The sequence below is a fragment of the Vipera ursinii genome, assembly GCF_947247035.1.
Source record: "Vipera ursinii genome assembly, chromosome: Z".
In the NCBI taxonomy this organism is placed as follows: domain Eukaryota; kingdom Metazoa; phylum Chordata; class Lepidosauria; order Squamata; family Viperidae; genus Vipera; species Vipera ursinii.
Genome location: NC_139517.1, coordinates 52,501,258 through 52,517,942, shown reverse-complemented (window position 1 = coordinate 52,517,942; position 16,685 = coordinate 52,501,258). Strand labels below are relative to the sequence as shown.

General features: G+C 42.3%; 1 protein-coding gene across 1 annotated transcript in view; it reads right to left on the bottom strand.

The window, feature by feature from the left end:
• Positions 1-16,685, bottom strand: part of MOCOS (molybdenum cofactor sulfurase) — a gene marked incomplete at its 5' end in the record, with an annotated part of 117,389 nt that overhangs the window by 47,598 nt on the left and 53,106 nt on the right. The window contains one exon of the mRNA XM_083377081.1: positions 2,384-2,500. Within this exon, the coding sequence (XP_083233207.1) occupies positions 2,384-2,500 (117 nt within the window). The remainder of the gene's footprint in view (positions 1-2,383; positions 2,501-16,685) is intronic.

The window sequence follows — 16,685 nt, the reverse complement described above, 5'->3', positions numbered from 1 at the left end:
TGACAGCTTAAAAAGAAATGGATTAAAAATAATTTGAGAAGCAAAACTGAAATGCAGAGGTACAGGATAGCTGGATACTTGAAAAGGCATTGTAACTATAAGCCATTTGACAGAGAAACCAATTTTCTAGAGAGATTATGGTTCCTTATCCTTGGATAAAAAGATAGCTATCTGTCAAATGTGCTTTTATTTGGTTTCTTGCCCTGGTCTCTTCCAACTTATAATTCGATGGGTTTGAGAAACAGAAAAAAGTATTATCAAGAACACTTCTACCCCATGTCAATTTGTTGGGAGATGTAGGATCTATGAAAATAAGGAATTCAAAGTGTCTCAAGTTGTCTCAAAACTCATAAAATGTTAGTGTCATAAGAAAAATATTAAACATATCAAAATACACTAGAAATAGAAAGTCTACTGCACACTGCTGTTAAAATGTCATGTTTTTGAGATGTAAAAAAATCAGACCAATATAAATCACTTCAAAATTCTTTCCACCTTTAACATATAAGCTGTACAATTAAACTCAAAAACAAACTGAAATCTTTTAGGGAGAAAATAACAATAAAAAACTAGAATAATATGACTACGTAAAGATGCATAGCATTAAACTAATACTTTGTTGAAGCAAAGTATATCCATGTTATATCCAAAGTCCTGGATTTTTTTAATACTCTTCTTCTGACTGATAGCTTCCAATAGTCAGATGCTTTTGATGCTTTCTAAAATCTTTGCAGACTTTACTATGGCTTTTGCTGTAAAAGGCAACTAAGTAAATGTCAGAAAAATCCTTCTAGAACAGCAAAAATTTATATGGTCTTGATCAGAGTCATTTTAACTGATGGCAGGTGTGTACCGACTACTATTTGCCATCAATTTGAATGTGATTTGTTAATTCTGAACACAACCACATTTCTACTACTAAGAGGGTATGAACACTTATACAAACATTTTAGTATTTTTATCTTTCCTCTAAAAGATTTCAGTTTTTTAAATGGACTTATACAGCATATGTGTTATATTAAAATGGAAAGAATTCTGAAGTGATTTATTTTTATATGATTACATCTCAAAACCCAGACATTTAACAGGGGTATACAGACTTATATTATGTGTGTGTAGTGCTTTTTTGTGTAAAAAAAAAGGTGCCAGAACTCACACATGTAATACAACCTGCCTTGCCTAACCCACAAGGTTCCATCCGAAAAAGGTTCTGGGCATTCTATGACAAAAAATGCCCTGTGTGTGTATATGTGTATGGAAAACTTTAAAAATCTTTGTACCTCAAAGAGGTACTGGGTCTGGGTTGACCCATCATCAACATCAAAATCAAGCAAATTAACCCATCCATTTAACAGATTTCTATGCTTATGCAATCAAAAGCCTCTTCATGGCTTACACAGAAAAAGTACAAGCCAAAACATGCAGAGTACAAAACAAAACCATCACTAAGAATACAAAAGTAAAAAAGGATAAAGAAAAGTAAAAAAATAGGTTTGGTGATAGTCACATCAGAGGAAAATGATTTGGTTCTCAAAAGTTTCCATCTAAATACATGAAGCTTAAATTAATTTGGGTCAGAAGTTTAAATGTATGTATATTGTTTACAATACAAATTTAATTGTGCAATGAGAAATTTAAGAGATTTTTTCATAGCTAATTTAAATCATAATTAATTAGAATGACTTTTCATAAAGAGTTTTACATTGCACATAAACTAGTAAATTGTTCTGCAGGTTCTGAGGTTTTACTTGATAAAAAATACAGGAAACCAGAAGTTGCCTTTCAGCTTTACATTTTTATTTAGCTGAACAAAGACGGGCTCCTCTAAGAGAGAGAAACCCCGAATGACAAGAAATCTTTATATTTATTCTTTCTGATTACATAAGCAATCCACCCAGCAAAGCTGACACAGATATGATAAAGATTTTACCCAGTAAGTCTGGCACACTGTAAATAAGAAGAGAGAAAGCAGAAGTAGCTAAAAATGTTCCCTTCTGGGTGTTTCCCGGGTGGGTTAGGACACTGGGTGTTTTCCTTGCTGTCCTTTCATGTCCCTGCATCCATGACTCTGCAAGTTCCCAAAGACAGCAGGGCCATCTGCACATATTCACTATTGATACTTCCTATGCTGTCTCCTAATTTTCATAGCTAATTTAAACCATAATTATACTTCATTACATTAAATAGAATAACTTTGCATAAAGAGTTTTGCATTGCACATAAACTAGTAAATTATATTTATTTTTATGTTAATGGTTTTTTTAATACGATGGCACTTTGTTGGGTATACTTGCTTAGAAACAGTGGGAAAATTAATGGAACAGATGCAGCATGATTCTATTTACTTTAGTGGGTAGAACTGATGCACTGAACACATACAGACCTGTAGGTTCTTTTTGATGTCATCATGGCTTATCCCCAAGTGCTGCTGACAAGCTCCAGTATTACAGAAACAGCCTGTGCGCATATGGATATTGTAGAGCCCAGCCAGTTTGTCTACCTTGTTTCAAGAGGTTCCCCCCCATCCCCAAAAAGAAAGATTTTTAATACAGGAACAAATAAATGGTTTTTTCTATTCTAAGAATATTGATGAAATATGAACAAAATGCTGTAATTCTAAATAGATTTTATAATTACTGTGGAGGATATAATTATAAAGTACTTTTCTTTTAACATTACAATATCTGTGTAAAATAATGGCTGATGGTGTTTAAATACTAACAAAGAAAACAAATGTTCAATAATGAGTAGAAATGAGAAATACATTTTTAAACAGTAAAATATACTACCATCACCACCACTCTACACACACACACACATACACACACAAAAGCATGTAAACAATGAATAAAAAGGGAAAAAAATACTAGATACATTATGCTAGTTAAAATAAACTAATATAACGAGAGAAAAGGAGGGAGGGGGAGAAAGAGAAGGATAATTAATAGAAAATAAAAGAGGAAAAAATCCATATAACAGTCATTTGTACAGAATAAAATGAATTAAACCATTTAGTAAGACTACATAAAAATATACTGCTTGAGCTGTGTATATTTAGAAAGACTTTTCAAAACAGGGTAACAATATCCTGAATAAGGACACTAAACTTCTTTGCTGTAACTAAAATTTTCATCTTTGCTGTGCACCAGGCTAAAGAGAGCCAGAACTTTTCCAAGGATGATTAATTCCATGTTTTAGGAATATAGTTCAACATCATGTTAACGTCTAATTTATTTCCAAAATTGCACTGATGCAAGTAATGATCTGAAAACAAAATGAAGCTATAACTGGACTACTCACAGATCATATGTTAAACAGTCTTCATTTTTTTTATAATGCCAGTGCAAAAACATTTATTCTCTAATACAGTGATGGCGAGCCTTTTAGAGACCAAGTGCCCAAACTGCAACCCAAAACCCACGTATTTATCGCTGGGTGCTAGGTGGGCGTGGCCCACTGGGTGGGTGTGGCTGTGGTGGTCATGGAAGATGTGGATGTGGTCACCTCAATGTTGCTTGTGGGGAGGGACACCTGTGGGGGTGGGCAGGGTTGGGGGAGCTCAGGGAATTGTGCAAGTGGGGCGGTGTGGGGCAAGGCAAGGGCTGGGGCGGCTGCTGCCTGACACCATCGGCCCTCACACACAGAAGCCAGTGAGTACATGGGGGCCAACAGTGTCCATCAGTAGCCACAGCCTGCCGGCCCCTCGATAGGCGCACTCTGGAGCTCCGCAGCCCGTTGCCAGCAGTTCAAAGAAGCCCCCTCCAAGATGGATGGTCGGCTGACGGCTGAGGAGGTCATGCCTGGGAAAAGGAGAGCATGCAAGGCCAGGAGGGACAGGGTGGTGGGGGAGGGAAATCAGCTGTGCTGGGATGCATTCAACCATGTGGGACCTCGGCAAGTTAGCAGGCAGCTGGTTGAAGAGGGAGAATTGCTACCTCCGAGGCATGGCGTGGGTGCCCTCAGAGAGGACTCTGAGTGCCACCTCTGACACCCGTGCCATAGGTTCGCCACCACTGCTCTAATACATAATGCCAAGGATGAAAGCTCTCTTGAATGCATTTGGATAAATATTACAGGAAGAAGAAATGACATTGCTATAGGTATATACCACCATACTGGGTCTTATTACAGGTGGAGATGAGACAGCATACAGGAGGCAGGTACAAAAACTATCCATATGGTGTTTCAACAACAACTTGCACCTGAACATCGGCAAGACAAAAGAGATGGTGCTAGACTTCTGGAGGAAAAAAGAAGAACCTGCCCCACTTTAGATCGGGGGGGCTGTGTGGAGAGAGTTTCCTCCTTTAAATTTCTGGGAGTCTACCTCTGTGAGGATCTTACCTGGAAAGTTAATACAACCCAGGTGGCCTGAAAGGCCCAAAAGAGACTCCACTTCCTCAAGGTCTTGTGGAAGAACAGGGTAGAACAACGGCTAATGATTCTCTTTTACTGGTCTACTATAGAGAGCATCCTCTTGTACTGTATTGTGGTTTGGTATGCTGGTCTGACAGCCGCGGATAGGAATGTATTACAGAGGGTGGTGAGCACAGCACAAGACATTGTGGGCTGTCCCCTGATACCACTGGATGACATCGCCAGGGCTCGCTGCCTTGGAAGAGTGAGGAAAATTTTCAGGGATGACTCACACCCTGGTCGGTATCTCTTTACTCTCCTACCATCTCCTATACAGGAGTATAGCCAGCTGTACCAACAGCCTGAAAAACAGCTTTTATCCATGGGCTGTTAGGCTCTTGAATGGGAAATAATTTTATAAACTTTATGAATGATTGACTTGCGAGGCCAGTGTGTTGTGCAATTAGCTCACATACTGTAATAAGATGGAGGGTTTGTTATCACTGTGAGTTGGGGGGTGGGAGCACGAAGGGAGGCTCAGCCAATCTCAATGTATACATGGTTGTACTTTGACAATAAAGGTTCATTCATTCATACTACATGCCACTCAAGCAAGCAGAGGAAACAAATGAACATTTTCTAACCAGCTAAGTAAAGTGTGCAGGTAATATCAACCGGAGGTAAACCCTGCAGCAAGTTCAACAGGTTCCTGCTGTACCTAGCTGACAACTATCATCTGAAAGATAGAGGTGGGAAGGAGTGCTGTTTGTAGGAATTATTGGAGAGTGATCATGTCATACTAGAATTCAATATAATACAGGTAAACTAACTGAATGAAATCGAACAAATGTTTTAGACTTTAAGAGAGCTAATTTCAACAAGCTAAAAGAGAAACTAGGGAGGATTCCCTAGATAGAAATCCTAATGGGATAAAAAGTTCAGCATATTCAGGAAACTCTGAAAAATGAAGTAATAAAGGCCCAAACAAAACTATAAAGGTAAAGGTAAAGGTTCCCCCGCACATGCGTGCTAGTCGTTTCCACCTCTAGGGGCCGGTGCTCATCTCCGTTTCAAAGCCGAAGAGCCAGTGCTTGTCCGAGGACGTCTCCGTGGTTATGTGGCCAGCATGACTAGACGCTAAAGGCACATGGAACGCTGTTACCTTCCCACCGTAGTGGTCCCTATTTTTCTACTTGCCTTTTTACGTGCTTCCGAACTGCTAGGTTGGCAGAAGCTGGGACGAGTAACAGGCACTCACTCTGTTACGCGGCACTCGGGATTCAACCCGCCAAACTGCCGACCATCTGATCGACAAAACTATACCACAGAGGGGGAAAAAAACCCAAGATCTCCAGATGAACCAGCATATTGCATAAAGAGTTCTCTGACACACTGAAGGACAAAATGGATAATTATAAAAAATAGAAAGAGGAGCATACAACTAAAACAGAATACCAACAAGTAGCCTAAATATGCATGGATGGAATCAAGAAGGTTAAGGGTCAGAATGAACTAAGACTTACAACAAATGCCAAAACTAAGCAAAAAACACCTTCTTTTAACATATAAAGAACAAGAAGAAAGTCAAGGAAATGGACAGGCTGTTAATGGGAGAAGATGGCAAAAAGGCGATGAGCAGCAGGAAGAAAGCTGAACTGATTTATTTATTCTTTTCATCTGTCTTCATACAAAAGGAAAAAATACTCCTACCTACCAAAAATAGCACCAAGGGAGACAGAAGAAGAATGAAGGTCAAAATAGGTAAGAAATTGCTATGAAAACACTTATCCATTCTAGAGGAATTCGAATTACAGGTACCAGATGGTTTACATCCCAGGATTCTGAAGGAGTTGGGTCCTTGGAATCACTTCAGAGTTTCTGGAGTAGGGGGGGATCTGCAAGAGCACTGGAAAAGAACTGATGTGTTTCCAATCTTCACTTAGGAGAAAAGGTGGATCCTGGAAACAATAGGGCAATCAGCTTGACATCAATATCTGGGAAAATCTTGGGAATGATAATCAAGCAGTGGATTTGTGAACAAGGTGATTACTAGAAGCCAGCATGGGTTTGTTAAAGACAGATCATGCCAGGCAAACCTTATTGCATTTTTTGTGGAAGTGGCTAAATTAATGGATCAGGGAAATGCAGTGGTTATAGCATATTTGAACTTCAGTAAGGCTTCTTGATAAGTTAGAACAATGTGGGATAGATAGTTACCATCAGCAGATAGATTCATAGTTGTTTGACCAACTGCACTCAGCATGATTTCCCCAATATCTACATGGAGAGAAGCATGCAGTGAGGTTCCTCAAGGTTCTGTCTTGGGCCCAGTGCTCTTCAAAATTTTCATAAATAATCTAAGATTAGTGGTTTTCAAACTTTTCTTCACCACTGACCCCTTTAAATAGCTTTTGTGGCCACGGACTACAGCCACAGACCCCCAAGAGGTAATTCAAGATTTAAATCGTAACATTTTTTGAGCTTTCGTGTACCCCTTGTGATGATATTGCAACCCAACCCCCACAGTAGCCCACAGACCACAGGTTGCGAACCTCTGATCTAGATGAAGCCTATATATTGCACTGGGCACTCCAAACATGGAGACATTTCTTAAAAGGAGGGGGAACCCCTTTTAAAATATGGGCTGGCCATAAGAACTTAGAAGCTCTAACCACCACCACCACCACCCACCGAGGTTATCATTCAAAGATAAGCCTAAAATCCTCATTCAAAGATAAGCCTAAAATCCTCATTCAAAGAGGAGCCTAAAATCCTCTGGAGGGACATTTCAATGGACTTCACAGAACTGCCTGAAAGCTCAGGCAATACAGAGATTTGCTCATAACTGACTTGTTTTCCAAACAAGTGCACTTTATGTCCTGTCAGAAAATCCCCTCCTCTTGCACTTGAGCACGGTTGTTTGTGCATGGAGCTTCAGAGAGAATAATCTCGGATAGTGGAGTTCAATTCACTTTGCAGTTTTGGCAAGAGTTTTAAAAACTTTTGGAGATCATGCAAGGACTTAGCTTCTTGCATCATCTGGAAACTAATGGTGCCTGTGAATGTACAAATGGTGTACTGGAGCAGTATCTCCGATCTTACATTAATTATCCACAAGACAACTGGGCGTATCTCCTATCATTCACTGAGATTATTTACAACAACTCAGTGCACATTAGCACTGGTTTTAAAGTGGCCATGGGGCAGAACTTTGTATCTACTCCTGATTATCCCTGGCAATCATGATTATGATTTTTCTGTGTGTTTCTCCCTCCCTACCCTTTTCTCTTTTCTCTACAGGACTGAGGTCTCTGTCAAGGAGGCCAGAATGTCACATCTGCCATCACTGGCTTGGCACCTCACTGGCATCCTGCCATCAAAGGCTAGGAGGGGGAAGGGGAACATCAGGGGAACAAATGGGCAAACAGCCTGGACCAAGCATTAGCTAAAAAGTCTTTCACCCCAGGAGATATTGCAGTGTGAAATTGAAACGGTTAAAGTATTGAGGTGAAAGAACTTGTCTGAGCCATAACCTTGGGGGCAGGGGGTTAGAGCTTCTAAGTTCTTATGATCAGTCCATACTTCAACAGGGGTTCCCCCTCCCCCCTTCTAAGAAATGTCTCTAAGCTAGGAGTGCCCAGCACATCGCATAGGCTTCCTTTTCCCAAAGGCCCACCTGCATTCAGTCTCAGTAAGCTTTTTGGAAGTATATAAGACATGGTTACAGGATTTCCTGCTCATTTTTCTGCAGGAGCACTGCCTTCATTGCAACATTACTGGCATCTGCTTGAATGACAAAGGAGGCACTGGGGTCTGGGTGTTTCAGCACTGGCTCAGCTGTGAACAGGTACTTACGTTTTTTGAATGGCACTTGGCATTCCACTGTCCATTTCAGTGGATGGCTGGGCTTGGTTTCCTTTCCCCCTTCACATTTAGCAGGTTGGTACTGGGGAAGGCTATTTGGGCAAATGATTGGATGACTGGCAGTAAAAGTTTGCAAATCCCAGGAAGCTTTGTAGCTTGTAAGAGTCCACCTAGGTTTTTTTTGAGAATGCTGATTCTTTCTCAGGTTGCACAGTCTTGGGTACTTGCGAGCTCTCCTGCTTTTCATCAAGCTGTCATTCCCCCCTCCCAATCAACCCAACTGACATGTTCCCCCATGTCCCCCTCCCCCTCCTAGCCTTTGATGGCAGGTTGCCAGCAAGGTGCCAAGCCAATGATGGCAGACCTGACAGTGACACTCTGGGCAGGACAATACATACAATTCCATGTTATGACAGATGTGTGGCCACCAAAACACTTGCCCCACCAAATGGAGCACCTCAAACAGACCAAGGTGTCCTACAGCTGAGTTGTCATGGCACTGACATAGGATCAGGCCTCCAGAGGACTGCTCAGGCACATAAATCCTTCCTGAAAATGTAGCAAATCATCATTGAAGTGTGACCCAGTGGGGTCCTGACAAGAGTCCAATTCTACATAATGAGCTGCAACAAAGGAATCCTGACACTGCATCATCCAGATGTTCCTTAAGGTTGACAGGCAACTGCCTGGCTGCAAACTTTCCCACTGGAATCACCAACCAAAGCGACACGTTGTCCTTGTCCAGGTATATGTGGGTTTCCACAACAGCACATCAGTCCTACAGCCTCCAGGACTGTAGGTCACTCAAAAGGCACACTGGGAAAATAGACAGACCATCAGATCTGGCATTGGTTAAGTCTCTACGCTGTCTTCAGGTGTTCACGTGATCCATCAATACCTTGATTTGGGGGTAGTGAGGCCCTTCTAGGTGGTTCCACCAGACCTGAAAGGCAACCTTGACTGCCAGCAATTCTTTATCCCAGATCCTATAATTATGCTTTGTGGGATTGTGCTTGCATGAAAAATTGGTGTAAGAGTTCCCTGGAATCCAAAGAGGCTTGTAGCAACACTGTTCTGATGGTGGTGTCCAAAGCATAGGTCTCAACTACAAATAGTTGCAATAAATCAGGATGGCTAAGGATGGGATCTGCAGCAAAGACCAATTTCAGGGTCTTGAAGGCTTTTTGCTAAGTCAAAGGGGTGGTGGTGATGATGACAAACCATGGAATGAAAGTCTGATAATAGTTGGAAAACCTCAGGAGCCACTGAACATCTTTCATTCAGCACAGGAGCTGCCAATATGGTAAGGCCTCAGTTTTCTCAGGTTCCATGGTGATGCCAGCAGGTGAAATCCAATGCCCCCAAAAGTCTACATGATCTGTGCAAACTGGCACTTTTCACACTTAGAGATGGTTTTCTCACAAGCATTGCAGTACAGTTCGCTCATGTTTCCAATGTTCTTCGGTAACAATGAATACACCAGAATGTCACCAGGTATATAACCATAAATGAGTCCAATAAATCACGGAACATGACATGTATGATATGCATAAACATGGCAGGGAGATTGGTGAGCTGGAATGTTATTCAAGTATACTCAAAGTGACAGTATTGGGTTCAGGAGGCCATTTTTCATTTGTCCCCCTTCTGGATTCACACTAGATTATATGCGCCCCACAAGTCCAACTTTGTGAAGATGCTCGCCCACCATCACTGCTCCATCAGCTCCAGAATTAGTGGAAGTGGATATTGGTTCTTTACAGTGATAGCATTGAGCTTGTGGTAGTCACAGCAAAGCCTCATCTTTGACTTCTTTTTCATGAAGAGGTTGGGAGCTGCTAAATGGGATGCTGGGTGATGAATCCCTTTCACAAGTTCTTTCAACAAAATCCTAGCATCAACAGCCCTTCTGGGAGTGGTGAGCCATGGTCTGGCACCCCCCCCTTGCATGAGTTCCTCAGATGGTTGAGGCTCCTTTCAGGTCTTTGCTGGCATGGATGTTTCTGTCCCCATTTCCATGCCTTCTGTTACTGTAGCTGCCCAGATTGTTGGGGGCAATAAGCTGACTTTGTAATAATGCCGCTTTGGGGGGGGGAAAGCCCTAATAAGCAGGCATATACATAGAATGAAGGCTACTGCTAAGCTTGTAAGCCACCCTGAGTCTTCGGAGAAGGGCGGGATATAAATGGGATTAAAATAAATAAATAAAATAAAATAAATAATATGAAGACAGAGGTGTAAGAGCACCTGTAAGGTTCTGGGGCACTCCGTCCAGGCCAACTCATCCAGAAGCTCTAAGGACAGACCCTCTTGGAATTGGTCCATGAGGGTCTCCTCATTTCACCACAGGTCCTGGCTTATTAGCCAGAAATCAATAATGTAGCCATAATTGGCCATTGCCCCTGCTTTAGCTTCTGCAAACACCAATTCACTGTCTGGGATCCTCGAACATAGCCTTCAATTTAGTACAAAACTCTGGCTAATCATCCAGGAGAAGGCTGTGCTCTATGATTAGCACTGGGCCAGTCAGGAGGCTGATGACAAACCCCACCTTTTCCCAATCCATCTGGAAGTTATCCAGCCACAAATCATAAAGAGCTGGCAGTGTCCCCAAAATGTGGGAGAGTGCTCCAAAGTTGTCTGGCATGGATACCAGGCATTTCTGACGAAGATGAGCTGGGACTGCCACTTGCATCTGGGCCAACTTTGAGAAGAGCAGGACCATTTCCTGGTCAAGCTGTGCATTGTCTGCCAGCAACTGCTCCATCCTTTTGAAGAACAGGCTTCTCTGGGAGGGGGTGAATGTGAGCTGGAACAACATGTGTGACTGCACTCACAGACACACAGCGGTAGGTTAAAAAGTCTTTATTGAGCTCCCAAGCCTAAATATACAGTCCCCAGTAGCCCTTCAATAACTAAAGCCCACACACCCCCTCTGAGTTCCACCAGGGGTTCTAAGGAGCCAGCAAGAGGAGTGGTCTGAATTCCTGAAGCCAGGCAGAAGCCAGAACAAAGGCATTCAACAAGAAAAGTGTTCCAAAGGCTTGAATTAGTCCACGGGGCAAGGCAAAACATAATAAGCAGGAATCACAGAGCAAGGAATCCACACATGTTGTTCCAGCAATGCCCATCTCATTGGGCCAGATCAAATAGGTAATGCCAGTATAGCCCCTCACAATGTGTAAGGCTACTTTCTCGCAAGTAACCTGGCTGACCAGGGTTATTCCCATTGCATCTCTGCCCTGCTTTTATTCTTTGCGGGAAGCCTCCAGACTAAGTTGCTGCAGCTGCAGCTCCCTCTGCTCAGGCTCAGCCTGCAGTCCTTCATTCAGGCTGTAGCTGCTCCATCTAGCTACAGCTCTCTGCTCCTTGGTCCATGTCTTCATGCAACCACCTAAGGCAAGATGGCAGCACCAAGATGTCCCATTCTTTTGTCTGGTGGGGTCTAGGAAAAGATCCTTATCTGCTATTGCTCCCACCCTCCAGAATATTCTTTCCCTGATGGTGAGGTGGGCCCCTATTTTCTTGGCCTTCCATAAATGTATAAAAATATGACTCTGTGCCATTGCTTGAGACAAGCAGAGGAGCACATATGGAGCTGGTACATGCCCTGAAAGCCCTCCCCTCACCCCTAATTTTTAACATTCCTTGTGTGTTTTACATTTTATATATTACTTTTATGTATTACTGTTAGGGAGAGGGTTGGCTCTTAAATACCATAGATATATAGGTAGATAGGTAGGTAGGTAGGTAGGTAGGTAGGTAGGTAAGTACGTAGGTACTTACTGTAATTTAAGAACCAAACTGAAAATTAAAGGAGACAAGAGGATTTTTGATGAATAGCAAGAAATACCTAAATAGATTGAGAAGAAATCTACTTGTAATAGATTTTAGAATTTTCAAACTGTAATGGACAAATTAAAAATAAAAACTTTAAAAAACCTCAAAAAACCCCTCAGATATAAAGAGGTGATATAGGAAGCATATCGAGGTTCAGCCACAAAGGACTCAGATGCCTATATACTAATAGTCAAATTTTCAAGAAAGAACAGGGTGAACTTGAAATACTAGTATATGAGGGCAGACATGATATACAGTACTGTGCAAAAGTATTGAGCAGTTGTGCAAAACTGCTGTGCATTAAGAATGCTTTCAGAAATAGAACTATTAACAGTTTATTTTTTATCAATTAACAAAATGAAAGTAAATGAACAAAAGACAAATACAAATCAAATCAATACTTGGTGTGATAACTCATTCTAGATTTACAGGATTTCTGCACAACTGTCTAAAAGTTTTGCACAGTACTGTACTTGCCATTACTGAAACCTGGTGGGATGACACAATTAGAATGAGCTGCTGGAAGAATATAAACTGTTCAAAAGAAACAGACCTAACATAAGAGCAGATAGAGCTGCATTATATGTAAGAAATCACTACTTTGCTACAGAAATGTGTAAAACTAAGCCTCCCCAAATATATATTGGTTAATTCTCCAGGCCACTCAACCAAGTACAAGAAATTGATCAAATTTTGCCATTAACTAATGTGCAGAAACACACCAAAGTAGTAATGGGGACTTAACTACTCTGACATCAATTGGGAGACAAACTCTGCATCAAGTGGGACACCAAACAGATTCCTGATAAGCCTAGTTGACAATTTTGTCATCCAAAAGGTAGAACTAGAGGGTCAATTATACTGGGATTAATTCTTACTAACAGAGAAGATATGACAAAGAGGGTTGAAATTGCAGGAACTTTGGAAGAGAGTGACCATGTCACATTGGAATTCAATACAATGCAGATACAAGCAAAGAACAAAATTAAAACTAGTGTCTTAATTTTGAAAAGAACTGATTTCAACAAAATTAGAGAAAGCTGAAGGAAGGAAGGAAGGAAGGAAGGAAGGAAGGAAGGAAGGAAGGAAGGAAGGAAGGAAGGAAGGAAGGAAGGAAGGAAGGAAGGAAAATCTTAAAAGGGAAAACAACTCAAAAAGCTTGGGAAACTCTGAAAAATATAATTATTAAAGCCCAGTCCAGCACAGTATCATTGAAAAAGAACAATAAGAAATCCAAGAAGAAACCAGCATGGTTGCATAAAGAACTCTCTGAAAGACAAAAAGGACATGTGTAAAAAAATGGAAATAGGGACACATAACTAAGGCAGAATACCATCATATAGCCCGACTTTGCAAAGAGGAAAGCTAAGGCTCAAAGTGAACTAAGCTTGCAACAAATGTCAAAAATAATTAAAAACAGGGTTTTTTTCAATTGGTAAAAAATAAAAAATAAAAGTCAAGGAAACAATCGGTCCACTAATGGGAGAAGATGGCAAGGAAGTAATGGGCAGCAGGAAGAAAGCAGAGCCGCTTAATTCATTCTTTGCATCTGCCTTTACACAAAAGGAAAAAATACCCAAGCCTACCAAAAAAACAGAATCATAAAACACAGACTAGAAATGCAAATTAAATTGGCAAGAAAATGTTAGAACAATGTCTATCTACCCTAGACAAGTTCAAATTATCAGAACCAGATAGATTACATCCCAGAGTTCTGAAAGAGCTGGTAGATATATCTCAGAAACACTGAAACTATCTTTCAAAGATCTTGGAGCACTAGGGAACTAACAGAAGACTGGAAAAGAGCTGATGTGGTTTCCTTTTTTTAAAAAAGAGAAAATATGGATCCAAGAAATTACCTAGATCAACACTTCTACTTAGGCCAAGCTAACTAGACCAGGGATGTCAAACTCAATTTCACTGAGGGCCTCATTAGCATTGTGGTTGCCCTGGGAGGGGTGTGTGTGGCCAGGGTGGGCACGGCCTACTGGGTGGGCATGGCTGGGGTGGGTGTGGTCTACTGGGTGAGCATGGCCAGGGTGGGCAAAGCCTACGGGGTGGGCATGGCTGGGGTGGGTGTGGTCTACTGGGTGGGCATCAAGGGTGCTTGTGGGGGCCTGGGCAGATCTGAGGATCACCGCAGAGGGGTATAGGAATGGGGCAAGCGCCAAGACATGGCCCACTGGAGGAGCCTCACTGTCCCTCTCAGGTCATGTGGGGGGGCTGGAGGTGGCGTGGGTTGCCCGGAGCCCTAGGCAGCCCGGCCTTTGAGCTCCTGTGGCACTAAGCCCAGCCCCACTTCCCCAAGGGGACGCCCAGCTGTGCTTACCTCCTCAAGACTGCTGTTGCTGTGCTTGCTTTCCTTAGCCAGGTTGCTCAGGATGGGTACGAAGGCAAAGTCAGAGGAGACCTGTCTTTGTATCCAAAACATCCTTCACAATAGGATGGGACACCCCCAGGATAGGCCAGGAGGAGGGGGCTAGAGGATGGTGAAAAGGCAGCAGGGTAGGAGTAAGGCAGAATTTCCCTCAGATCCTCCCTCCCTCCCTCTCCTTCCTTCCTTCCTTCCTTCCTTCCTTCCTTCCTTTCCTTAAGAACAGAGTGGTGGGGAAATATTTGAGATGAGGGATAGATAAAAACAGGCAAGAAACGAAAAGTGACACCTCCCCACGCGTGTCCAGGGGATGAGGCTGATCTGGCAGGGGTTGATCCCTCACTGTTTCAAGATAACCTTGTGGAGCTAAGACTGAATGCATTTCAGCATAGATGGCCACCATGAAATTGTACATTGGCTCCCGGCCGCCCTGGGCAGGGGCCAAGGCAGCAGGGGCCATTCCGTCACTGTTTCCAGGATTTATTATTAATTTATTAATAATAAATGCTTCTGCTGCCTGGATCCAGTGTTGCAGAGAGATTTTGCACACACACCCACAGCCAATCTGGGTGGCAGAAGCATTTTCCAGGCCTCCGGAGCTCGCATCCATGGTCTCGCGGCGATTTTGGGGCATGCAAGCAGCCTGATCTGCGCTGCAGAAGCCTGGAAAATGTTTCTGCTGCCTGGATCTAAGGCTGCAGTGCGATTTCATGCACCACCACCACCACAGCCAATCCGGGTGGCAGAAGCATTTTCCAGGCATCCAGAGCCCATATCCGGCTGCTGGGGTGCCGCAAAAATTGCTCTGGGAGCTTATCAGACTCATGTTGACAGCTGCCTCCACCATCCAGCCTGGATATGTCCAGCAGCTCTTGCAGCTGCTGCCTGACTCTCAGTGCAGAGAGAAAGAGAGAGTGCAGGTGCACGTGGAGAGGTGGAGGGGAGCAGCCTAGCCCTGCCTCCTTCTGGGGCGATGGTGTGCGTGCCCACAGGGATGGCTCTGCATGCCTCCTGTGGCACACGTGCCATAGGTTCACCACCACAGGCTTAGTACTTTATAGCTGTCTCTAAGTGGTTTACAGAACCAGCATATTGCCCCCAACAATCTGGGTCCTCATTGTACCGACCTTGGAACGAAGGAAGGTTGAGTCAATTTTAAGCCATTCAGGATTGAACTACTAGCAGTTGGCAGTGAGCTCTTTTATTTATTTATTATTCAAATTTATAGAATGACTCTTCTTATTGAAGGTGACTAAGGGCAATACAAGGGACGCAGTGGCTCAGTGGGTTGGGACGCTGAGCTTGTCGATCAGAAGGTCGGCAGTTTGGCGGGTCGTATCCCGAGCACCGCGTAACAGAGTGAGCGCCTGTTACTCGTCCCAGCTTCTGCCCACCTAGCAGTTCGAAAGCATGTAAAAATGCAAGTAGAAAAATAGGGACCACTACGGTGGGAAGGTAACAGCGTTCCGTGCGCCTTTGGCATCTAGTCATGCCGGCCACATGACCACGGAGACGTCCTCGGACAAGCACTGGCTCTTCGGCTTTGAAAAGGAGATGAGCACTGGCCCCTAGAGTCAGAAACGACTAGCACGCATGTGCGGGGGAACCTTTACCTTTACTAAGGGCAATACACAATCAAAGTAAAACCATATATAAAAACCACAAATCTAACAAATATAAAAATCACATTAACAGTAAAACAGAGATACAGGCTCTGGGCAAAGAGAGAATACAAAAACAAAAAATTATTTAAAAATAAATAAAAAAGTTATATTCTGAATAGAGATAATAATTTTAGGACTACAATTTTTTCAGATGCAGATTAGATCAAGTCATGAGTTTTCAAGTAGAAAATGTTTCTCTTTTAAATAGAGAGATATCTTATTTATGCATGCAATTAATAGTCTTTCTTTACTGGGTGATTTAAGACTATAATCTGGATGAAATTTTAGAGTAAAGCACAAATTTAGAATTAAGAAACACATGGCACAACTATTCCCAACAGGCAACAATCCACTATCAAAGAATTGCCTTATTAAGGAAATAATAAATTACAAAAAATTAAAAATTAAAGCCTCCTATGAAGAGAATTCTACTATTATTTGTACTGGTCTGTTCCAATGATCAATAACACATTGTCCAACTTTCCTGTTATATTTGTTCTGAATCTTCTTTCAGTTAATTTCTGTTCACAAATTTTTATTTTGTTCCTTTTTTCAACAGAAAACAATTTCACCCGTTCTAATTTTTC